General features: G+C 40.5%; 3 protein-coding genes and 1 non-coding gene across 4 annotated transcripts; 3 read left to right on the forward strand and 1 right to left on the reverse strand.

Moving 5' to 3' along the window:
* Nucleotides 1-7,736, forward strand: LOC132628995 (LRR receptor-like serine/threonine-protein kinase RGI3). Its single transcript, XM_060344745.1, has 6 exons — nucleotides 1-185; nucleotides 310-444; nucleotides 628-1,164; nucleotides 1,346-1,425; nucleotides 2,333-2,451; nucleotides 7,425-7,736. The coding sequence occupies exons 1-6, from the start codon at nucleotides 1-3 to the stop codon at nucleotides 7,734-7,736; spliced, it is 1,368 nt and encodes a 455-aa protein (XP_060200728.1).
* On the reverse strand, nucleotides 6,738-6,844 carry LOC132629517 (small nucleolar RNA R71). The gene has a single exon (XR_009578289.1). It is a non-coding gene; the product is annotated as a small nucleolar RNA R71 (small nucleolar RNA).
* Nucleotides 7,737-18,066: 10,330 nt separating the features above from the next.
* Nucleotides 18,067-18,807, forward strand: LOC132628996 (probable leucine-rich repeat receptor-like protein kinase At1g35710). Its single transcript, XM_060344746.1, has one exon. It carries the CDS (start codon nucleotides 18,067-18,069, stop codon nucleotides 18,805-18,807), a length of 741 nt encoding a protein of 246 aa, XP_060200729.1.
* Nucleotides 18,808-18,930: 123 nt separating this feature from the next.
* On the forward strand, nucleotides 18,931-19,956 carry LOC132628997 (probable leucine-rich repeat receptor-like protein kinase At1g35710). The gene has a single exon (XM_060344747.1). It carries the CDS (start codon nucleotides 18,931-18,933, stop codon nucleotides 19,954-19,956), a length of 1,026 nt encoding a protein of 341 aa, XP_060200730.1.
* The last annotated feature ends 599 nt before the right edge of the window (nucleotides 19,957-20,555 follow it).

A 20,555-nucleotide genomic window follows, 5' to 3' on the forward strand; every position in this document is an offset into this window, starting at 1 on the left:
ATGATGATGGTTCCCAGAGTATTTTCTTTCCTTCAGTTTTCCACTCTCTTATATTTCTTCTTCATAGTTACTTTTGCTTCCACTGAGGAAGCAACTGCTCTCCTCAAATGGAAAGCAACTCTCCTAAACCAGAATAATTCCTTATTGGATTCTTGGACATTAAGTACTGATGCATGCAGGGATTGGTATGGAGTTAAATGCTTAAATGGTAGGGTAAACATGTTGAATATTACAAATGCTAGTGTCATTGGCACACTCTATGTTTTTTTCATTTTCATCACTCCATTTTCTTGAATTTGTTGATCTTAGCATGAACCAGCTCTTTGGTACCATCCCACCAGAAATTGGAAAGCTCACTAATCTTGTTTATCTTGACTTGTCGATGAACAATCTTGCTAGTTCAATTCCCAAATCTATAGGCGACTTAACTGAGCTCAAAATTCTGTACTTTCATTCTAACCAACTTTCTGATCCTATTCCTAGTTAGTTGGGGAATCTGAAAAATCTCACTGAATTGGAATTAGGCAAAAATAAACTTACTGGCTCAATTCCAATTACTCTAGGCGACTTAACTGAGCTCAAAATTTTATATTTTTATTCTAACCAACTTTCTGGCTCCATTCCTAGTGAGTTGGGGAATCTGAAAAACCTCACCGATCTGGATTTATCCAATAATCAACTTAGTGATTCAATTCCAATTACTCTAGGTGACTTAACTGAGCTCAAATTTTTGTATCTTCCTTCTAACCAACTTTCTGGTCTCATTCCTAGTGAATTGGGGAATCTGAAAAACCTCACTGTACTGGAATTATCACATAATCAACTTATTGGTTCAATTCCAATTACTCAAGGTGACTTAACTGAGCTCAAAATTTTGTATTTTTATCCTTACCAACTTTCTGACTCCATTCCTAGTGAGTTGGGGTATCTGAAAAACCTCACTGATTTGTCATTATCCAATAATCAACTTAGTGGTTCAATTCCAATTACTCTATGTGACTTAACTAAGCTCAAAATTTTGTATTTTTATTCTAACCAAGTTTATGGCTCCATTCCTAGTGAGTTGGGGAATCTGAAAAACCTCGTTGATCTGCAATTATCTAATAATCAACTTAGCGGTTCAATTCCAATTACTCTAGGTGACTTAACCGAGCTCAAAATTTGGTATTTTTATTCTAACTAACTTTCTGGCTCCATTCCTAGTGAGTTGGGGAATCTGAAAAACCTCGCTGATTTGTCTTTATCACAGAATCAACTTAGTGGTTATTCCAATTACTCTAGGTGACTTAACCGAGCTCAAAATTTTGTATTTTTATTCTAACCAACTTTCTGGCTCCATTCCTAGTGAGTTGGGGAATCTGAAAAATCTCATTAATCTGGATTTATCCAATAATCAGCTTAGTGGTTCAATTCCAATTACTCTAGGTGACTTACTTGAGCTCAAAATTTTGTTCCTTTTTTTTCTAACCAACTTTCTGGTCCCATTCCTAGTGAGTTGGGGAATCTGAAAAACCTCACTACTCTGGAATTATCCAATAATCAACGGAAAAAGGGCCAAATATACCGTTGTACTATGAGAAAAGGTTTAAATATACCCTCATTATACTTTGAGTCCAAATATACCCCTGCCGTTATACTATAGGTTCAAATATACCCCTCCTTCATTAAGTTTGTCCAAGGTGGACATCTAGTCCTACGTGGCACTGTCATTTGATGAGGTGGATGCCACGTGGCAGGCCACCTCAGCGCCTCTAACCCATTTTACCCTCCCTTTATTTGTTCTTTCACTACTAAAACTTATTTCTCCTCTACCATTCATTATGGTAGGCGGTTGTTGTGCAAAACGTTTTAAAATTTTAAAATATCTCTGTTTCATATTTCTTTCATTTGTTTGATCTTTTGAGTTCCACCGTTAAAATTCTATATTCATGTATAGTCTTTTAATATTCTTTTTTATACTTTATAAAAGTAGAGTCAAGTCATGGCCCACATGTCCATTAGCTCGTCAATTACGAAATGACTTTAGACTAATTCTGCAGAAATCTCCCAACTTTAAGGTGGGCCACAATGGAAACACCCTTTTAATTCGTTGGTATACTTCCATGGACAGTGACACATTGACTTATTGACTTCCATGTTGTTCTAATTCTACCCGTATTTTACAAGCTGGAAATAAATTCCATTGACTCACAAGTCTTGTAATGATTCTCTACAATATAAAACCCTGTCCTGCACAAACCAAAACAATTGACTGAATTCTTTTAGCCATGATGATGGTTCCCAGAGTATTTTTTTTTCCTTCAGTTTTCCACTCTCTTATATCTCTTTATAGTTACTTTTGCTTCCACTGAGGAAGCAACTGCTCTCCTCAAATGGAAAGAAACTTTCCTAAACCAGAATAATTCATTATTGGCTTCTTGCACATTAAGTACTGATGCATGCAGGGACTTGGTATGGAGTTAAATGCTTAAATGGTAGGGTAAACATGCTGAATATTACAAATGCTAGTGTCATTGGCAAACTCTATGATTTTCCACTTTCATCTCTCCGTTTTCTTGAATATGTTGATCTTAGCATGAACCAGCTCTCTGACACCATCCCACTATAAATTGGAAAGCTCACTAGTCTTGTCTATCTTGACTTGTCGGTGAACAATTTTTCTAGTTCAATTCCCAAAACTATAGGCGACTTAGCTGAGCTTAAAATTTTATTTCTTTATTCTAACCAACTTTCTGGTCCAATTCCTAGTGAGTTGGGAAATTTGGAAAACCTCACTCATATGAAATTATCCCATAATCAACTTACCGGATCAATTCCAATTACTCTAGGTGACTTAACTGAACTCAAAATTTTGTATCTTTTTTCCAACCAACTTTCTGGTCCCATTCCTAGTGAGTTGGGAAATTTGAAAAACCTCACTGATTTGGCATTATACAGTAATCAACTTAGTGATTCAATTCCAATTACTCTAGGTGACTTAACTGAGCTCAAATTTTTCTATCTTTATTCTAACCAACTTTCTGGTCCCATTCCTAGTGAGTTGGGGAATCTGAAAAACCTCACTCATCTGGAATTATCCTATAATCAGCTTACCGGTTCAATTTCAATTACTCTGGGTGACTTAACTGAGCTCAAATTTTTGTATCTTTATTCTAATCAACTTTTGATGAGTCGTGAAATTACGCGATATTCGATGCTAATTCCTTAAGTTTTCGCGACTCTTTAAGCACTTTTGTTGTTACTTTTTGTGTTTTTATGTTGTTTTGTAGGAAAAGATGCCCGAAGAGCATAAAAGAGCAAAATGGATCAAAATGGACCAAAATGGAACAAAATAGAGCAAAACAAGCCAAGTAGCTGAAATGAGTGATCGGAAGAAACCAAGTGAAAAGAAAGTCAAAAAGAGGCCAAACTGGACATTTTTGCAAAACTGTCAAAACCGGACAGTTTTGCAAAAACGGGACAGATTTGCAAAACTGTCAAAAGTGGACAGTTTTGCAAATACGGGACAGAACTGCAAAAAACGGGCAGAACTGTAAAAACTGAAAGTTGGGGCATATTTTGTCATTTGTTTGGACTTGGGAAAATTGGGGAGCTACAAAAGAGAGGCTTGGGGCAAAACATTATCATCTTTGGTCATTTTGCAAGTTTTGGAGGCTAGGGTTTCACCTACACCATTGGAAGAGAAGATTGGAACACTTTAATGAGATAATTCTTAAACCTTTCTTCAATTCCTTGTTTTGTATTGAATATTTTAGTGTGTAGTATTTCATTTCTATAATTTAACCTTGTGTATGAAAATATCCTTGATTAAAGTTTGGATTGAAACTCTTGTTTTGCTTATGTATTGAATGATTTTTACTCCTAATGAAGTGGGTTATTGTTTCTTTAATTAATCTCGTTCTTGAATGTTTCCAAAGGGATTAGCTAACCCTAGGACTCACCCATTTGCTTAGATTGAGCTCGGAAGAGGAAATCTAGGTTGGGAAAGATTGATTAACAAGAATTTGGGTAATAAAACTCATCTAATAACTTGAGCTCGGAAGAGGATAGTTACTTGAGGTTAAATTGGTTGTGCTTGATATCACACTCTAAGGCTTGGAAAAGCTTAGAGTGAAATTCATTGATTTGGTTGGAAGACTTTCAATGAGATTGTAGAAACCATTATCTATTAACATAACCCGTTCTTAGTTGTAAAATCGTAAAATACATTGGATCGTTACTTGAGTGTAATATCCTATCATCCATGCTTGTGGCCATTGATCATTTTACTTGCTTTCTAGGTTAGTTTACATTTCCGCATTAGTTATAATCTTTTCCAAAAACCCAAAATATCATTTATCGTTTGGCTTTAGCTTAGTTGGTGAAAGTTCCTTACTTTCTTAATCGCCTAGCATATTGTTCCCTGTGGGATCGACCCCGACTCATAGTTGGGTAAATATATTGCATACGACCGTGTACACTTTCTCTTTGAGGAGTGTATTTGGACGTTATCAACTTTCTGGTCCCATTCCTAGTGAGTTGGGGAATCTGAAAAACCTCACTCATCTGGAATTATCCCATAATCAACTTACCGGTTCAATTTCAATTACTTTAGGTGACTTAACTGAGCTCATAATTTTGTATCTTTATTCTAACCAACTTTCAGGTCCCATTCCTAGTGAGTTGGGGAATTTGAAAAACCTCACTGATTTCGCATTATACAGTAACCAGCTTATTGGTTCAATTCCAATTACTTTAGGTGACTTAACTGAGCTCAAAATTTTGTATCTTTATTCTAACCAACTTTCTGGTCCTATTCCTAGTGAGTTGGTGATGAGTCGTGAAATTACGGCTCATTCGACGCCAATTACTTAGTCTTTTGTAAATCCCCAAGTGCTTTTGATGTCGTTTCTCGTGTTTTTGTGTCAATTTGTAGAATAACATGTGCCGGAAGCAACTTGAAGCAAAACGAAGCAAAATGAAGCAAAAAAAAACCAGCAGAACTGAACAATGGCACCACCTGCGAATCGCAGGTACCACCAGCGAGTCGCAGGTGGTGCAGCACCTGTTGACAGAGAGGACAAATAAGACACCACATGTGGCACCACATGCGACACCACCTGCGAGTCGCAGGTGTAACATGCGAATCGCGTGTTGTGTCGCGGATGCTGCTCAACAATTAACTGAAGATGCGACACCTGCGATGGTTTGGTGAAATCCGCGATTCGCGGGTTGAACATGCGACATTAGGTGCGAATTGCACCCTATGCGCAAGGGCATTTTTGTCCGGAAATTGTTCCCGTTTTGGACATGCTATAAATAGATTTGCTAGGGTTTTGGTTTATTTTATCCTGCAGTTTTTGGCATAGATTCTTGTGGAGTCATTTTCTCTTGGTTGTTGAAGCTTTTAAGGCAACAACTTCACTCTCATTCCATCTTGTATTTTGTATTGTAAGTTCATTATGTTTACTTGTAAGCTTTCTTTGTTATCCAGAATTATGAGTAGCTAATTTTAAAGCTAAGGTTGTGGAACCCATGATGGATATTATGTGAATGGGTTTCTATTATTGATATATGCATAATGGTTGTTGGTATTCATTCAGTTTTTATACTTTAGTGTTGGGTGATGATTGCAAGCATTATCCTAAGCCATTATATTAACTGTTCTTGGGAAAGAAGGTTAGTATTGGTAAGATTGAATGACAATGACTCGAGGCGTTAACCCTCATTTAATGGACTAACTTAGGAATAAGAATAAGTTTAAATTGGCATTATTGGTCGCTCTTCGATTGTAACTCTTTTATATTCGGAAGAATCATAAAGCGAAAATACGACTTAACTGTTGGGAAACATTAAGAAGTCCTTAAGAGACCAAGTGCATATTCATAGAACAACCATTAGAAGTATATCACATCGAAACCTGAAGCATAATATCTAATCAAATTGGGGAACACAACCTTAGTCTCTCTCTCTCTCTCACCTTAATTACATTTTAAGTCAAAGTATTCAATTACATTATTCAACAATCAATTCAAACTATCCGGAATAGGATTAAAGCATTTAAAGACTGGTATCGCATACGATTAGTACTCTTTTCTCTCCATATTCCCTGTGGGATTCGACCCCAACCTTGTTGGGTTACTATATTTGACAACGTCCGCTTTACATCGTTAATAGGTGTAATTTGAGCGTATCAAACTTTGGCGCCGTTGCCAGGGAATACGGTTTAGAAATTACTAATTGTTGTGTACTCTTCTTTAAAACTTTTTCTATTCCATCACACCTTGTTTGCTGTTTTAGTAAACCAGGTGAACATGGCAGGAGGACATAATCGCAATCAAGGAAACCATTGGGGAATCCAAGTGAACCATCCTGCACCAGAAGAAGAGGATGATGAGAATGTATTTGCGGAATTTATCGACGAAACTGATTATGCTTCTGCTGTAGTTCCTCCTAGAACGGGAAATGCTAATTTCAAAATTGATAGTTCTATCTATCAGCTATTGAAACTTGAAGGCTATTTCCGAAATTCTTCGGAGGATTGTCCACTTCGACACCTGAAGAATTTCGTGCATGTATGTTCTCAACAATCTCAAGGTGCTGTTCCTGTTGATGCACTGCGGTTACGGGTTTTCAAATATTCCTTGGCTGACCAAGCAAGGGAATGGTATGAAAAGCTCCCCAGCAATACTATTCATACCTGGAACGAGTTAGCCAATATATTCTTGAAAAAGTGGTTTCCACCAAGCAAAAAGGCTAAGCTTAGGGATAAGATCTTTGAGTTCAAACAACTTTCGGGGGAACAATTATATGCAGCATGGGAGCGTTTCAAATATTATCTAGCTTAATCTCCGACTCATGGATTTCCGGATGCTATCCTCACCGAGAAATTCTACAAGGGGTTAGATACCATGAATCAAATTGCTGTCAACACTGCAGCTGGGGGATGCTTCATGGACAAATCATTTGTTAACATCACCAGGTTGCTCGACAAGCTTACTACCCACAATCAAGCTTGGCATTCTAGTGATAGTGAAATCCTATCTTATGGTAGTCCCTCTGCTACCGCGGTGGCCAAAGAAAATCATGAGCGAGATCATGCTTTTGCTCAATTGCAAACCACCGTGGATTTATTATCGAAGAGGATTATGGAGAAAGAAGCCAAAAGCGTGAATGTTATCGAGGAGATGCCACCTCATGCTCCCAGAATGTACCAAGTCTCGGAGGAAGCTTATCTAGAGGGGCAGCCACAACGTGAGGATGCAAATTATATCGATCACAATCAAGGGGGTTATCAAAAGCCATGGAGACCACAACAACAAAGCAATCAATATGGTAGAAATGAATATGGTGGTTCAGACAGAAGGGATTACAACAACAACAACTACGGTAATCGGAATTCCAATGCCTATGTTCCACCAAAGGGTCGTACGTCTAACTCTCAGAATTGGCTAGAAAGTCCTTCCAATGATCAAGAGACCTCTCGGATGGAATCCATGCTTGAAAAGATATTGGACAACCAGCTCAAAAGTGACAAGAAGATGGAAAATTTGACTGAGGTGGTAGGATTTCACACCGCTTCGATCCATAAACTCGAGTCACAAATGAGAGATCTGTCTCGTGAACAACATCCACCGCAAAGAGGAGGCCTTCCTAGCGACACAGTTCCGAACCCAAGGGGTAATGGAGGCGATCACATTGCCTCATGCAAAGCTATTTCCACTAGAAGTGGAAACATCCTTGATGCGGTAAAATAGAAAATGGTTGAACCTATCAGTGTCGAGCCGACTATTGATGAGATTATTGCAGAAGAGGTCGAGGAAGAAATAGAGGCACCAGTTGAAGTGCCTATTGTTGTGGAAAAAGATAAGGAAGCACACCCTAGTGTTCAAAAGGGTGACGAGGAGCCAAGTGTTGAAAAAGCCACCGGAGAGAGCTTTCAAAATAGTAAGGTCACGGGGGCAATCAAACCCTTGACTCAAACTTATAAGTCTCCTCCTCCGTTCCCACAAAGATTGATGAAAAGAACGGAGGATGCCAAGTGCCAATGATTCTACGACCAATTAAAGGGGTTGTCAATGAATGTTCCATTCCTAGACGCATTCCAGGAGATGCCGGGATTTGCCAAATACTTGAAAGATTTGTTGACAAAGAAAAGGACAGTCAAGCATGATACGGTGGGAGTCACCCACCGTGTGAGTTCTATTATTTCGTCATCAAATGTTGAGAAGAAGGGAGATCCTGGGGCTTTCACGATCCCTTGCACCATCAGTCATCATAATTTTGCTCGTGCTTTATGTGACAATGGAGCTAGTATTAATTTGATGCCACTAGCCATATATAAGCAATCCGGGTTAGGAACACCTAAACCAACAAGCATGCGTCTCCAAATGGCCGATAGAACAATCAAAAGACCGGTGGGGGTTGTTGATGATATCCTTGTTCGAGTGGGGAAATTCTTATTACCGGCAGATTTTGTCATCCTTGATTGTGCGGTTGACAAAGAAGTCCCAAATATTTTGGGGAGGCCATTTCTTGCTACCGGAAGAGCCTTAATGGACTCGGAAAGGAATGAAATAAAATTTCGGGTCAATGATGAAGAAGTAACTTTCCAAGCTAGCAAAGGGTTAAAGTTGCCTGGTGCTTATGAAAGCATTTCTGTCATCGATTCATTCGATGAGATAGACGAAGCGGTGGAGCATTAGCTAGAAGAGGAGCACTTTGATGAGGCACTTTCAACTATTTTGGTGAACTTTGAGGGGGATGACATGATGGGATATATCGAAACAGTTAATTCTCTCATTGGCCGGGGTTCGTATTCTTATGAGCCGAAGAAATTATCTCTCGATCTTGATAAAAGAACCATTCCTCCAGCTAAGCCTTCGATTATTGAGCCTCCAAAACTTGAGCTCAAGCTACTTCCTTCTCATTTGAAGTATGCTTTTCTTTGCCCAGATAATACTTTACCGGTTATTCTTTCATCTTTGCTGAATGAGGATTAAACTCAAAAGGTGCTTGAAGTATTGCGGGTGTATCGCAGATCCATCGGGTGGACTATTGCAGATATTAGGGGAATTCCCTCGGGTATTTGCGAACATAGAATTGAGCTTGAAGAGGATAGTTCATCCAGTGTTGAGTATCAAAGGAGGCTAAACCCTCCTATGCAAGAAGTGGTCAAGAAAGAGATAATCAAATGGTTAGATGCGGGTGTTGTATACCCAATTGCAAACAGTACATGGGTTAGTCCGGTACAATGTGTGCCAAAGAAGGGAGGCATTACCGTTGTTCCTAACTCCAAGAATGAGCTGATTCCTACACGGACAGTTACCGGATGGAGAGTATGTATGGACTACCGAAAGCTGAACACCGCAACGTGTAAAAACCACTTCCCTATGCCTTTTATTGATCAAATGCTTGATCGGCTAGCTGGAAGAGCGTATTACTGCTTTTTGGATGGGTACTCGGGGTACAATCAAATCAACATTGCACTAGAGGACCAGGAAAAGACCACTTTCACCCGTCCTTATGGCATTTTTGCTTTTAGCCGCATGCCTTTCGGCTTATGTAATGCCCCAGCTACTTTACAACGGTGTATGATGTCTATTTTCTCAGATATGGTGGAAGATTTCTTAGAAGTCTTCATGGATGATTTTTCGGTTGTTGGTGATTCCATTGATGAGTGTCTTGCCAATCTAGGCAAGGTATTGAAGCGATGCGAGGAAACCAACCTTGTACTTAATTGAGAAATGTCATTTCATGGTGACAGAAGGGATTGTCTTGGGCCATAAGATCTCCGAAAAGGGCATTGAGGTAGATCGAGCAAAAGTTGATGTAATAGCCAAACTCCCTCCACCAATCTCTGTAAAGGGGGTTTGCAGTTTCTTGGGACATGCCGGTTTCTATCGGCGATTCATCAAGGATTTCTCCAAGATCGCCAACCCTATGTGTAAGCTCCTTGAAAAAGAAGCTAAGTTTGCATTTGATGAGAAATGCCTTAAGGCGTTTAATGAGTTGAAGGAAATGCTCACATCTACTCCAATTATTGTATCTCCGGATTAGTCAATGCCGTTTGAGCTCATGTGTGATGCAAGCGGATTTGCTATTGGTGCGGTGCTTGGGCAAATGCACAACAAAATCATGCACCCAATTTACTATGCTAGCAAGACCCTCAATGGAGCTCAAATGAATTACACTGTCACCAAACAAGAGCTTCTAGCCATTGTCTATGCGTTTGAGAAGTTCCGGGCCTATCTACTTGGGTCCAATGTGGTTGTTCATACAGACCATGCGACTTTGCGATACTTGATGACAAAGAAAGATGAAAAACCAAGGTTGATTCGTTGGGTCTTGTTATTGCAAGAGTTTGATTTTGAGGTCAAAGATCGAAGGGGTTGTGAAAACCAAGTTGCGGATCATCTATCTCGACTTGAGGAAGCTGGGAACCAAGTGGAAATCTTGAGTTGAATGATGCTTTCCCGGATGAGAGGCTCTTGGCTGTAACCTGTGATGTTTCCCCTTGGTATGCAGATATCGCCAACTTTTTGGTGACAGGTCTTATCCCTGACGATGTCAAAGCTTACCAAAAGAAGAAATTCTTGAGAGATAGTCGTCAATACTATTGGGATGAGCCCTATTTATTCAGTACTTGTGCCGACAACATCATTCGGCGATGTGTGGCCGAATCTGAGACCATGGACATCTTGAAGGCGTGCCATGACTCCCCCGTGGGCGGTCATCACAGTGGGAACCGCACAGCAGCCAAAGTGCTTGAATGTTGCTATTATTGGCCCACCATTTATCATGATGCTAATTTAATGGTGAAATCTTGTGACCAATGTCAACGCCAAGCATCAATTGGGAGGAAGCACGAAATGCCCATGAATTTTTTCATGGAGGTTGAACTGTTTGATGTGTTGGGCGTCGACTTTATGGGCCCCTTTGTAAGTTCTCGTGGTATGCGATACATCCTGGTCGCGGTTGATTATGTGTCCAAGTGGGTTGAAGCTGTAGCATTGCCTAACAATGATAGCAAGAGTGTCACCCAATTTCTCAAAAGAAACATATTCACGAGGTTTGGCACTCCACGGGCAATCATCAGTGATGGTGGCACTCACTTTTGCAACAGGCAGTTCGCTAATCTCTTAGAGAAGTATGGAGTGCAGCACAGGGTGGCAACTCCTTACCACCCCCAAACTAGCGGGCAAGTTGAAGTCTCAAATCGGGAGATTAAGAGCATTTTAGCAAAGACGGTTAATGCAAACCGAACTGATTGGTCATTTAAGCTTGATGACGCTCTTTGGGCTTATAGAACAGCTTTCAAGACACCCATTGGTACTTCCCCTTATCAGCTGGTATTCGGTAAAGCTTGTCATTTACCTGTTGAATTAGAACACAAGGCTTTGTGGGCATTAAAAAAATTAAACATGAATTGGGACGAAACAACCAAGCTGCGGTTGTTTCAAATGAATGAAATGGATGAGTTTCGGCATCATGCCTATGAGAGTGCTAGTTTGTACAAGGAAAGGATGAAACACTATCATGATGTCAAACTTCTGAAGCGAGATTTTCATCCGGGTGATTCGGTGTTACTGTTCAATTCAAGGTTGAAACTCTTTCCGGGCAAGTTGAAATCGAAGTGGTCCGGCCCTTTCACCTTGGTGAGTGTGTCACCCAATGGATCAATGGAGTTAAAGTCTGATGACGGGACGCGTACTTTCAGAGTCAATGGTCATCGGGTCAAGCACTACCATTGGATGGTTGATGGTGACAAAATTGTTGATGCTCACCGGTTAAAACATGGCACCGGACCTTAGCATCCAATGAGGTATCACGTCGAGCTGCGACGTAAAATCAAGCGCTCTTTGGGAGGCAACACAAGTTTCATTTTCATGTATTGTTATATTGTTTTTTTACTTTTGTGATCTTTTTGATGTGTGTCCAAGTGTGTAGGAATAAAGTGTGTGCACAACGAAGAAGAGTTAGAAAAATGCAAATTGGCATGACATGCGACATCATCCGCGATTCGCATGTCATGTCCGCGAACTCACCTGCGAATCGCAGGTTATGCCAAAATTCAGTCCATAAGATCCAAACTCTCTGTCAGCACATGCGATGGAATGGCACAACATGCGACTCGCATGTCACACGCGACGTCATCCGCGAGTCGCATGTTGTGCAGGTAAGTGAAAAGTCGCGGGTCAACCCGACCCGACGCGATTCGTTTCTTTTTAAATAAAAGATTGTAACTGATTTTCATCAGTTATAATCTTCACTTTCCCTCTCCCCCTTCTCTTTCAATACTCCTATATCACCCCATAATTGCTTTCACTACAATCATCCTTAATCACACATCAAAACCCTAACTTCCCTCTTATTTAAAAACAAAGGATTTCAAGGTTTCCTACTTTCATCTACTCTCAAGGTATGTTGACTTTTATCTTCTCTACATTAAGTGGTATCTACTAATTGCTCAATTACATGTCATTATCATGCCATACCACTTGTTGTAATTAGTTATTTGGGTAGATTTATCTTATGTGTTAAATTGGTTGTTGGAAATTGATGAACAATGGGGAATTCTTGAGTACCCATGCTTGTGTAGTCCTTCTAGGAATTGATTGTTGATGATGAATTAGATAGCGACTGGGGAATTCTTGAGTACCCATTTGTTGTAAGAACTAATAGTTGACGCACGCTCGCCACGTGTTTGACGAAATGCCTAAAAGACTATGTGAGTGTTTAAATGTTGTGGAAATATGATCAGTTGCCCAAAATGGGGAATTCTTGAGTACCCATGGCACATTACCTGTAAAATAGGACCCGTGATACCTTCTGAGTCACAAAACGTCATTGTCGTTTGTGAGGAACAACCATCGAACATAGGTGCGAGTAATTGAATAGATTTTCCCAATGATTGATGGGGTGACAACGCTCTTAAGGGAGAAATTTACGTAAATATGTTCTTGTGTGTGTGCATCTGTGTTGCGTAAAAAAAAAAAAAAAGAGGTATCAACTGTCTCACCTGCGAGCATAATCCGCGATTCGCATGTTTGACATGCGAATCGGACCTTATGTCGCAGGTGTTGACAGTGAAGAACAAGTTTACTGGCATCATCCGCGACACCATCAGCGAGTCGCAGGTCACACATGCGACTCGCATGTGATGTTTCGCGGGTGGTGCCATCCTTAAATGCTTTGTTTTTGTTTTTCTTATATATACCTTTTTATTGTTGCTAAACGAACACCATAAATAATGGGTATATTTTTGTATGTTGTGTAGGATGGTTCGATCAAATCAACCTCAAAGTGGAGGAAGACGAGCAACACGATAAACCTCCACCTCTAGGAGAAAAGAAAAGGCACCGGCTGAGCCCGAGCCCATCCCCCAGTCTGAAGAGGGGACACATAGAGCTTCCTCCCCTGAGCCCGAGGATGCTGTCACTAGAGGTCAGCGAAGAGAGGCAATGGAGCAACGATTCACCGTGCCTGGATCCAGGGAGCTGTATAAGACTTGGAATACAATTAAGTCTGATGGGAATCCAGTCCGGGGCCTCATTGTCGAGAAAAGGGTCACTCTACAAGGGCTGCAAGATCAATGCTCGGGCATCATTAGCAAGCTTGAGGCCTTGAGATGGACCTATTACATGCAGCCTGCTGAATACTGCCCGACCCTGGTAATGGAATTCTATGCAGCTTATGCGGCTACATTGAATGCAAAGAGGACGCGCCGCACACCAAAGAAAAACTTGGAGCACCTCTGTTGGGTTCCGGTTCGGGGGAAGGAGATTGATTGTGCTGCCAATACCATAACATCGATCCTATATAAGCAACGCAGCGAAACAGACCCTGTTGAAGGTTGGCCTCCGGTTAGTTCTGAATATGAATTGAAGATGGAAAACCCGGAGGAGCAACGCGAGTGGGTTGCTTCAGTGATTGCCTCAGGGACTCCACCATGGCTGGATCCATCTGTCCCGATTGAGAAGAACACTTTCAACCGCGAAGCCAAGTTTTGGTTATCATCAGTAACATCGCGGGTGAGTCCTTCCAAGCATAGCACTGACATACCTATTGCCAAGTGTATTCTCATTGCTTCACTCATGTCCGGGTACCTTGTCGATGTGGGGGTAATTATCCGAGACGAGATCAAGAATCGGTCCACTCAAAAGAACACATCACTCCCGTTTCCTTGTTTTATCACTACACTATGCCGTCGGAAAGAGGTTCGTGATATTCCTCGGGTGGACAGGAATTTACTGGCTGATCAAATGATTGATTACACAAAATTAGAACCGGGGACTAGGAAGCGAAAGCAGGTGAGGACAGAGCCAAGAGCTTCGGGAACAACACTTGATGCTCATATTCTTGAGCCCGAAGACTTGGCCACTGATGATGAGGAGACAACTCCCACCACTGCCCCTCCAGTACCGAGGTCTGACCCTCCAAGTTCTTCCACTACAGTTCCCACTGACACGGTTCCGCCATCCACCACAGCAGCCCGTGGAGTGTCTACTGAGGGTATGCGAGTACTCCGGGAAGAAGATGCTAAAGTTAATTGGTTGGTTGAGAGGCTTCCCAATTTTGTGAAAGAGGCAATTGAGGCAGCCATGGCACTCTACACTCAGGAGATCACAGAAATTAGGGCGGAGCAGGACAAAATTAAGGAGCATGTTCGCCACATTGATCGTCGATTGGAGCAGATTGAGGGGGGCAGTGTATGCGGCCTTCCGGCCATTCGGGCGGACCTCACTAAGGTCAAGGAGGACATTCGACTATTACAGGTCCCCGACATTGAGCTGAGTGCACCCATTCTACCTTCCGGTGCTTCCTTGTTCTCCACTAGGCCCACAGCGCCTGCCATGCCTTCGGGAAAAAGGGGTGGTGGAGCCAACTGGGGAGGAAGAAGACACTGAGGACGAAGAGGAGGAAGAAAGTGATGAAGAGTTTGATGAGGAGCTGGAGGTTGACCCAGCTGTTGAGAAGGCACGTACTTCCGCCCGCGCTGCTGGTATCGCTGAGGATGAGATCGACACATATGTGGCGATGCAGCAGTCCCTAGAGGCAAGCAGGAAATCCAGGGGGGCATCTCGACCCCCGAGGGCGGGTGAGGCTAGTTCATCCACCGCTCCTCCAGCTGACACACCATTGCCCCCGCCGGTGGGGCCTGAGATACTGACACCCGGGCTGGAGGGTGACACTGCCATGCTTCCATTGATCATACCTCCGTTGGAGGTCCTCCCTGCTAATCAGACACCATCGGACGCCAAGCGTCCATCGTGAGTTACTCATCCCTTGTACTACATTTGATGCATTGGGGACACTGCATATTCCTTTTGTTGGGGGTAGGACAACTCACGCGGCATATGTTTGTTTTTATTGTTTTTGGATATCTCATGTTTAAGTTTGTACACTTGTACTTTGTCATTGCCAAGTATAATAGTGATGGTTGATCGGTTTATAAACTTTTCTTGTTTCGTTTTTTCCATCGTATTTTGATAACACCCCTCCCAAAATTCTTGCATACGTACTCAGAGGGGAGGAATAACACTAACATGACTCATTTGGTGATACACAAATGTTTTGCAAGTCTAAAATGATGGGTTGAGAAGTAGTTAGAAGTTAGCAAAGTAATCCATGTGCCATGTGTGTGAAAGGTTATTGTTCTAGTCTTGTGCATAATTGTGATCTAGAACTTGCCCGGAAAGTACCTCAAGGCGAAATACTAAACTACACTTGTTTGAAAAAGGATATTAGGCACTCTTTGGACCGCCACTAAACCTAAAAACCCCTACCCATTGCATTGATATCCTAGTTAACCCATTTTCGAGCCGTAACTTTATTTTTCTTTTCTTTCATTACAACCACATCCACGTTTTAGCACCCTATCTCCCTAAGCAAATCAAATACGCTACAATAGGCTAAAACGCATAAGTTGGGGGGTGGTAGCTTAAAAAAAAATAAAAAAAAATGTGTAGATGTACACATAAATCGTAGGGTTAGCAGTGAACTCAAGTGTGTGAATAATGGTTGTGACGTAAGGAAGAAGTGGGGAACTAGAGAACCAATAACGACATTGGCAAAAGGAGGCACGAATTGGCGAAAAATGCTTAAATGCTAAAGAAGGGACGAATTAGGTGAAAGAAGCGTGCTCGAAAATGCGTAGGGAGACGTCAAGTCACTCTTAACCAAATTTCACCCCACCTTAACCCAGAACCTTAGCTATGACCCGCAAGTCCTAATTGATTTTGAACAAAGTGTGTTTATATTAGTGGAGAAATACTTAAAGGGCAAGCTTATGGCACCGCATTTTTTGTACTTGTACATTTTCTTTTCTGAGTGTGAGTGGTTCTCTCCTTACTCGTCTTTTGTCCCAGTTTCTATTCATGAATATGTGTGTGTGGGACTTTCTTTGGTCTTATTGTGAGGGCATGTGGATTACTAGGCTCAATGAAAGAATTACTTCTTGACGCCTCATTCAAAGCCGTTTCTTTTAAAGATAGAATAACATTGTGTCATCAAGTGCATCAGTTGGTTAATGCTCGCCTATTGAGGAAAGGCACCATGTCTCGCAACAAGAGGGAGGGGAACTCGTATTTTGAACAATTAATGTTTTGGCTGATTTCGATCATCATTGTAGTACCTAGCAATTGGCATATATGGTTGTTCTGTTTTAAATGCTTGAGGACAAGCAAAAGTATAAGTTTGGGGGTGTTGATGAGTCATGAAATTACGGCTCATTCGACGCCAATTACTTAGTCTTTTGTAAATCCCCAAGTGCTTTTGATGTCGTTTCTCGTGTTTTTGTGTCAATTTGTAGAATAACATGTGCCGGAAGCAACTTGAAGCAAAACGAAGCAAAATGAAGCAAAAAAAAACCCAGCAGAACTGAACAATGGCACCACCTGCGAATCGCAGGTACCACCAGCGAGTCGCAGGTGGTGCAGCACCTGTTGACAGAGAGGACAAATAAGACACCACATGTGGCACCACCTGCGAGTCGCATGTGTAACATGCGAATCGCGTGTTGTGTCGCGGATGCTGCTCAACAATTAACTGAAGATGCGACACCTGCGATGGTCTGGTGAAATCCGCGATTCGCGGGTTGAACATGCGACATTAGGTGCGAATCGCACCCTATGCGCAGGGACATTTTTGTCCGGAAATTGTTCCCGTTTTGGACATGCTATAAATAGATTTGCTAGGGTTTTGGTTTATTTTATCCTGCAGTTTTTGGCATAGATTCTTGTGGAGTCATTTTCTCTTGGTTGTTGAAGCATTTAAGGAAACAACTTCACTCTCATTCCATCTTGTATTTTGTATTGTAAGTTCATTATGTTTACTTGTAAGCTTTCTTTGTTATCCAGAATTATGAGTAACTAATTTTAAAGCTAAGGTTGTGGAACCCATGATGGATATTATGTGAATGGGTTTCTATTATTGATATATGCATAATGGTTGTTGGTATTCATTCAGTTTTATACTTTAGTGTTGGGTGATGATTGCAAGCATTATCCTAAGCCATTATATTAACTGTTCTTGGGAAAGAAGGTTAGTATTGGTAAGATTGAATGACAATGACTCGAGGCGTTAACCCTCGTTTAATGGACTAACTTAGGAATAAGAATAAGTTTAAATTGGCATTATTGGTCGCTCTTCGATTGTAACTCTTTTATATTCGGAAGAATCATAAAGAGAAAATACGACTTAACTGTTGGGAAACATTAAGAAGTCCTTAAGAGACCAAGTGCATATTCATAGAACAACCATTAGAAGTATATCACATCGAAACCTGAAGCATAATATCTAATCAAATTAGGGAACATAACCTTAGTCTCTCTCTCTCTCACCTTAATTACATTTTAAGTCAAAGTATTCAATTACATTATTCAACAATCAATTCAAACTATCCGGAATAGGATTAAAGCATTTAAAGACTGGTATCGCATACGATTAGTCCTCTTTTCTCTCCATATTCCCTGTGGGATTCGACCCCAACCTTGTTGGGTTACTATATTTGACAACGTCCGCTTTACATCGTTAATAGGTGTAATTTGAGCGTATCAGTTGGGGAATCTGAAAAACCTCACTCATATGGAATTATCCTATAATCAGCTTATCGATTCAATTTCAATTACTCTAGGAGACTTAACTGAGCTCAAATTTTTGTATCTTGATTCTAACCAACTTTCTGGTCCCATTCCTAGTGAGTTGGGGAATTTGAAAAACCTCACTCATTTGGAATTATCCCATAATCAGCTTACCGGGTCAATTTCAATTACTCTAGGTGACTTAACTGAGCTCAAATTTTTGTATCTTCATTTGAACCAACTTTCTGGTCCCATTCCTAGTGAGTTGGGGAATTTGAAAAACCTCACTGATTTGGAATTATCCAATAATCAGCTTAGTGGTTCAATTCCAATTACTCTAGGTGACTTAACTGAGCTCAAATTTTTGTATCTTTATTCTAACCAACTTTCTGGTCCCATTCCTAGTGAGTTGGGGAATCTGAAAAACCTCACTCATCTGGAATTATCCCATAATCAGCTTACCGATTCAATTTCAATTATTCTAGGTGACTTAACTGAGCTCAAATTTTTGTATCTTTGTTCTAATCAACTTTCTGGTCCCATTCCTAGTGAGTTGGGGAATCTGAAAAACCTCACTCATATGGAATTATCCCATAATCAGCTTACCGGGTCAATTTCAATTACTCTAGGTGACTTAACTGAGCTCAGAATATTGTATCTTTATTCTAACCAACTTTCTGGTCCCATTCCTAGTGAGTTGGGGAATTTGAAAAACCTCACTGATTTCGTATTATACAGTAACTAGCTTATTGGTTCAATTCCAATTACTTTAGGTGACTTAACTTAGCTCAAAATTTTGTATCTTTATTCTAACCAACTTTCTGGTCCCATTCCTAGTGAGTTGGGGAATCTGAAAAACCTCACTCATATGGAATTATCCTATAATCAGTTTATCGATTCAATTTCAATTACTCTAGGTGACTTAACTGAGCTCAAATTTTTGTATCTTTATTCTAACCAACTTTCTGGTCTCATTCCTAGTGAGTTGGGGAATCTGAAAAACCTCACTCATCTGGAATTATCCCATAATCAGCTTACCGGGTCAATTTCAATTACTCTAGGTGACTTAACTGAGCTCAAATTTTTGTATCTTCATTCGAACCAACTTTCTGGTCCCATTCCTAGTGAGTTGGGGAATTTGAAAAACCTCACTGATTTGGAATTATCCAATAATCAACTTAGTGGTTCAATTCCAATTACTCTAGGTGACTTAACTGAGCTCAAATTTTTGTATCTTTATTCTAACCAACTTTCTGGTCCCATTCCTAGTGAGTTGGGGAATCTAAAAAACCTCACTGGTTTGGATTTATCCGATAACCAACTTAGTGGTTCAATTCTAATTACTCTAGGTGACTTACCTGAGCTCAAATTTTTGTATCTTGATTCTAACCAACTTTCTGGTCCCATTCCTAGTGAGTTGGGGAATTTGAAAAACCTCACTCATTTAGAATTATCCCATAATCAGCTTACCGGGTCAATTTCAATTACTCTAGGTGACTTAACTGAGCTCAAATTTTTGTATCTTCATTCGAACCAACTTTCTGGTCCCATTCCTAGTGAGTTGGGGAATTTGAAAAACCTCACTGATTTGGCATTATACAGTAACCAGCTTATTGGTTCAATTCCAATTACTTTAGGTGACTTAACTGAGCTCAAAATTTTGTATATTTATTCTAACCAACTTTCTGGTCCCATTCCTAGTGAGTTGGGGAATCTGAAAAACCTCACTCATATGGAATTATCCCATAATCAGCTTATCGGTTCAATTTCAATTACTCTAGGTGACTTAACTGAGCTCAAATTTTTGTATCTTTATTCTAACCAACTTTCTGGTCCTATTCCTAGTGAGTTGGGGAATCTGAAAAACCTCACTCATATGGAATTATCCCAATAATCAGCTTATCGGGTCAATTTCAATTACTCTAGGTGACTTAACTGAGCTCAAATTTTTGCATCTTCATTCGAACTAACTTTCTGGTCCCATTCCTAGTGAGTTGGGGAATCTGAAAAACCTCACTGATCTGCGATTATCCAATAATCAACTTAGTGGTTCAATTCCAATTACTCTAGGTGACTTAACTGAGCTCAAAATTTTGTATCTTTATTCTAACCAACTTTCTGATCCCATTCCTAGTGAATTGGGGTTTTTGATAAACCTCACTGATTTGGATTTATCCAATAATCAGCTTAGTGGTTCAACTCCAATTACTTTAGGTGACTTAACTGAGCTAAAAAAATTTGTATCTTTATTCTAACCAACTTTCTGGTCCCATTCTAGTGAGTTGGGGAATTTGAAAAACCTCATTGATTTGGATTTATTCGATAATTAGCTTAGTGGTTCAATTCCAATTACTTTAGGTGACTTACCTGAGCTCAAATTTTTGTATCTTCCTTCTAACCAACTTTCTGGTCTCATTCCTAGTAAATTGGGGACTTTGAAAAACCTCATTGTACTGGAATTATCACAAAACCATCTTTCAGGCCATTAGCCAG

The sequence above is a fragment of the Lycium barbarum genome, chromosome 2 (genome assembly GCF_019175385.1).
Source record: "Lycium barbarum isolate Lr01 chromosome 2, ASM1917538v2, whole genome shotgun sequence".
NCBI classification, from domain to species: domain Eukaryota; kingdom Viridiplantae; phylum Streptophyta; class Magnoliopsida; order Solanales; family Solanaceae; genus Lycium; species Lycium barbarum.

Bases quoted from the DNA above. Each gene is read 5' to 3' on its own strand.
- LOC132628997 (XM_060344747.1), top strand. From the start codon at position 18,931: ATGGAATTATCCTATAATCAGTTTATCGATTCAATTTCAATTACTCTA.
- LOC132628995 (XM_060344745.1), top strand. From the start codon at position 1: ATGATGATGGTTCCCAGAGTATTTTCTTTCCTTCAGTTTTCCACTCTC. The intron at 186-309 runs GTATGGAGTTAA...TGTTGATCTTAG, and splicing joins ACTGATGCATGCAGGGATTG to CATGAACCAGCTCTTTGGTA. The intron at 1,165-1,345 runs GTATTTTTATTC...CTCCATTCCTAG, and splicing joins TTAACCGAGCTCAAAATTTG to TGAGTTGGGGAATCTGAAAA.
- LOC132628996 (XM_060344746.1), top strand. From the start codon at position 18,067: ATGGAATTATCCTATAATCAGCTTATCGATTCAATTTCAATTACTCTA.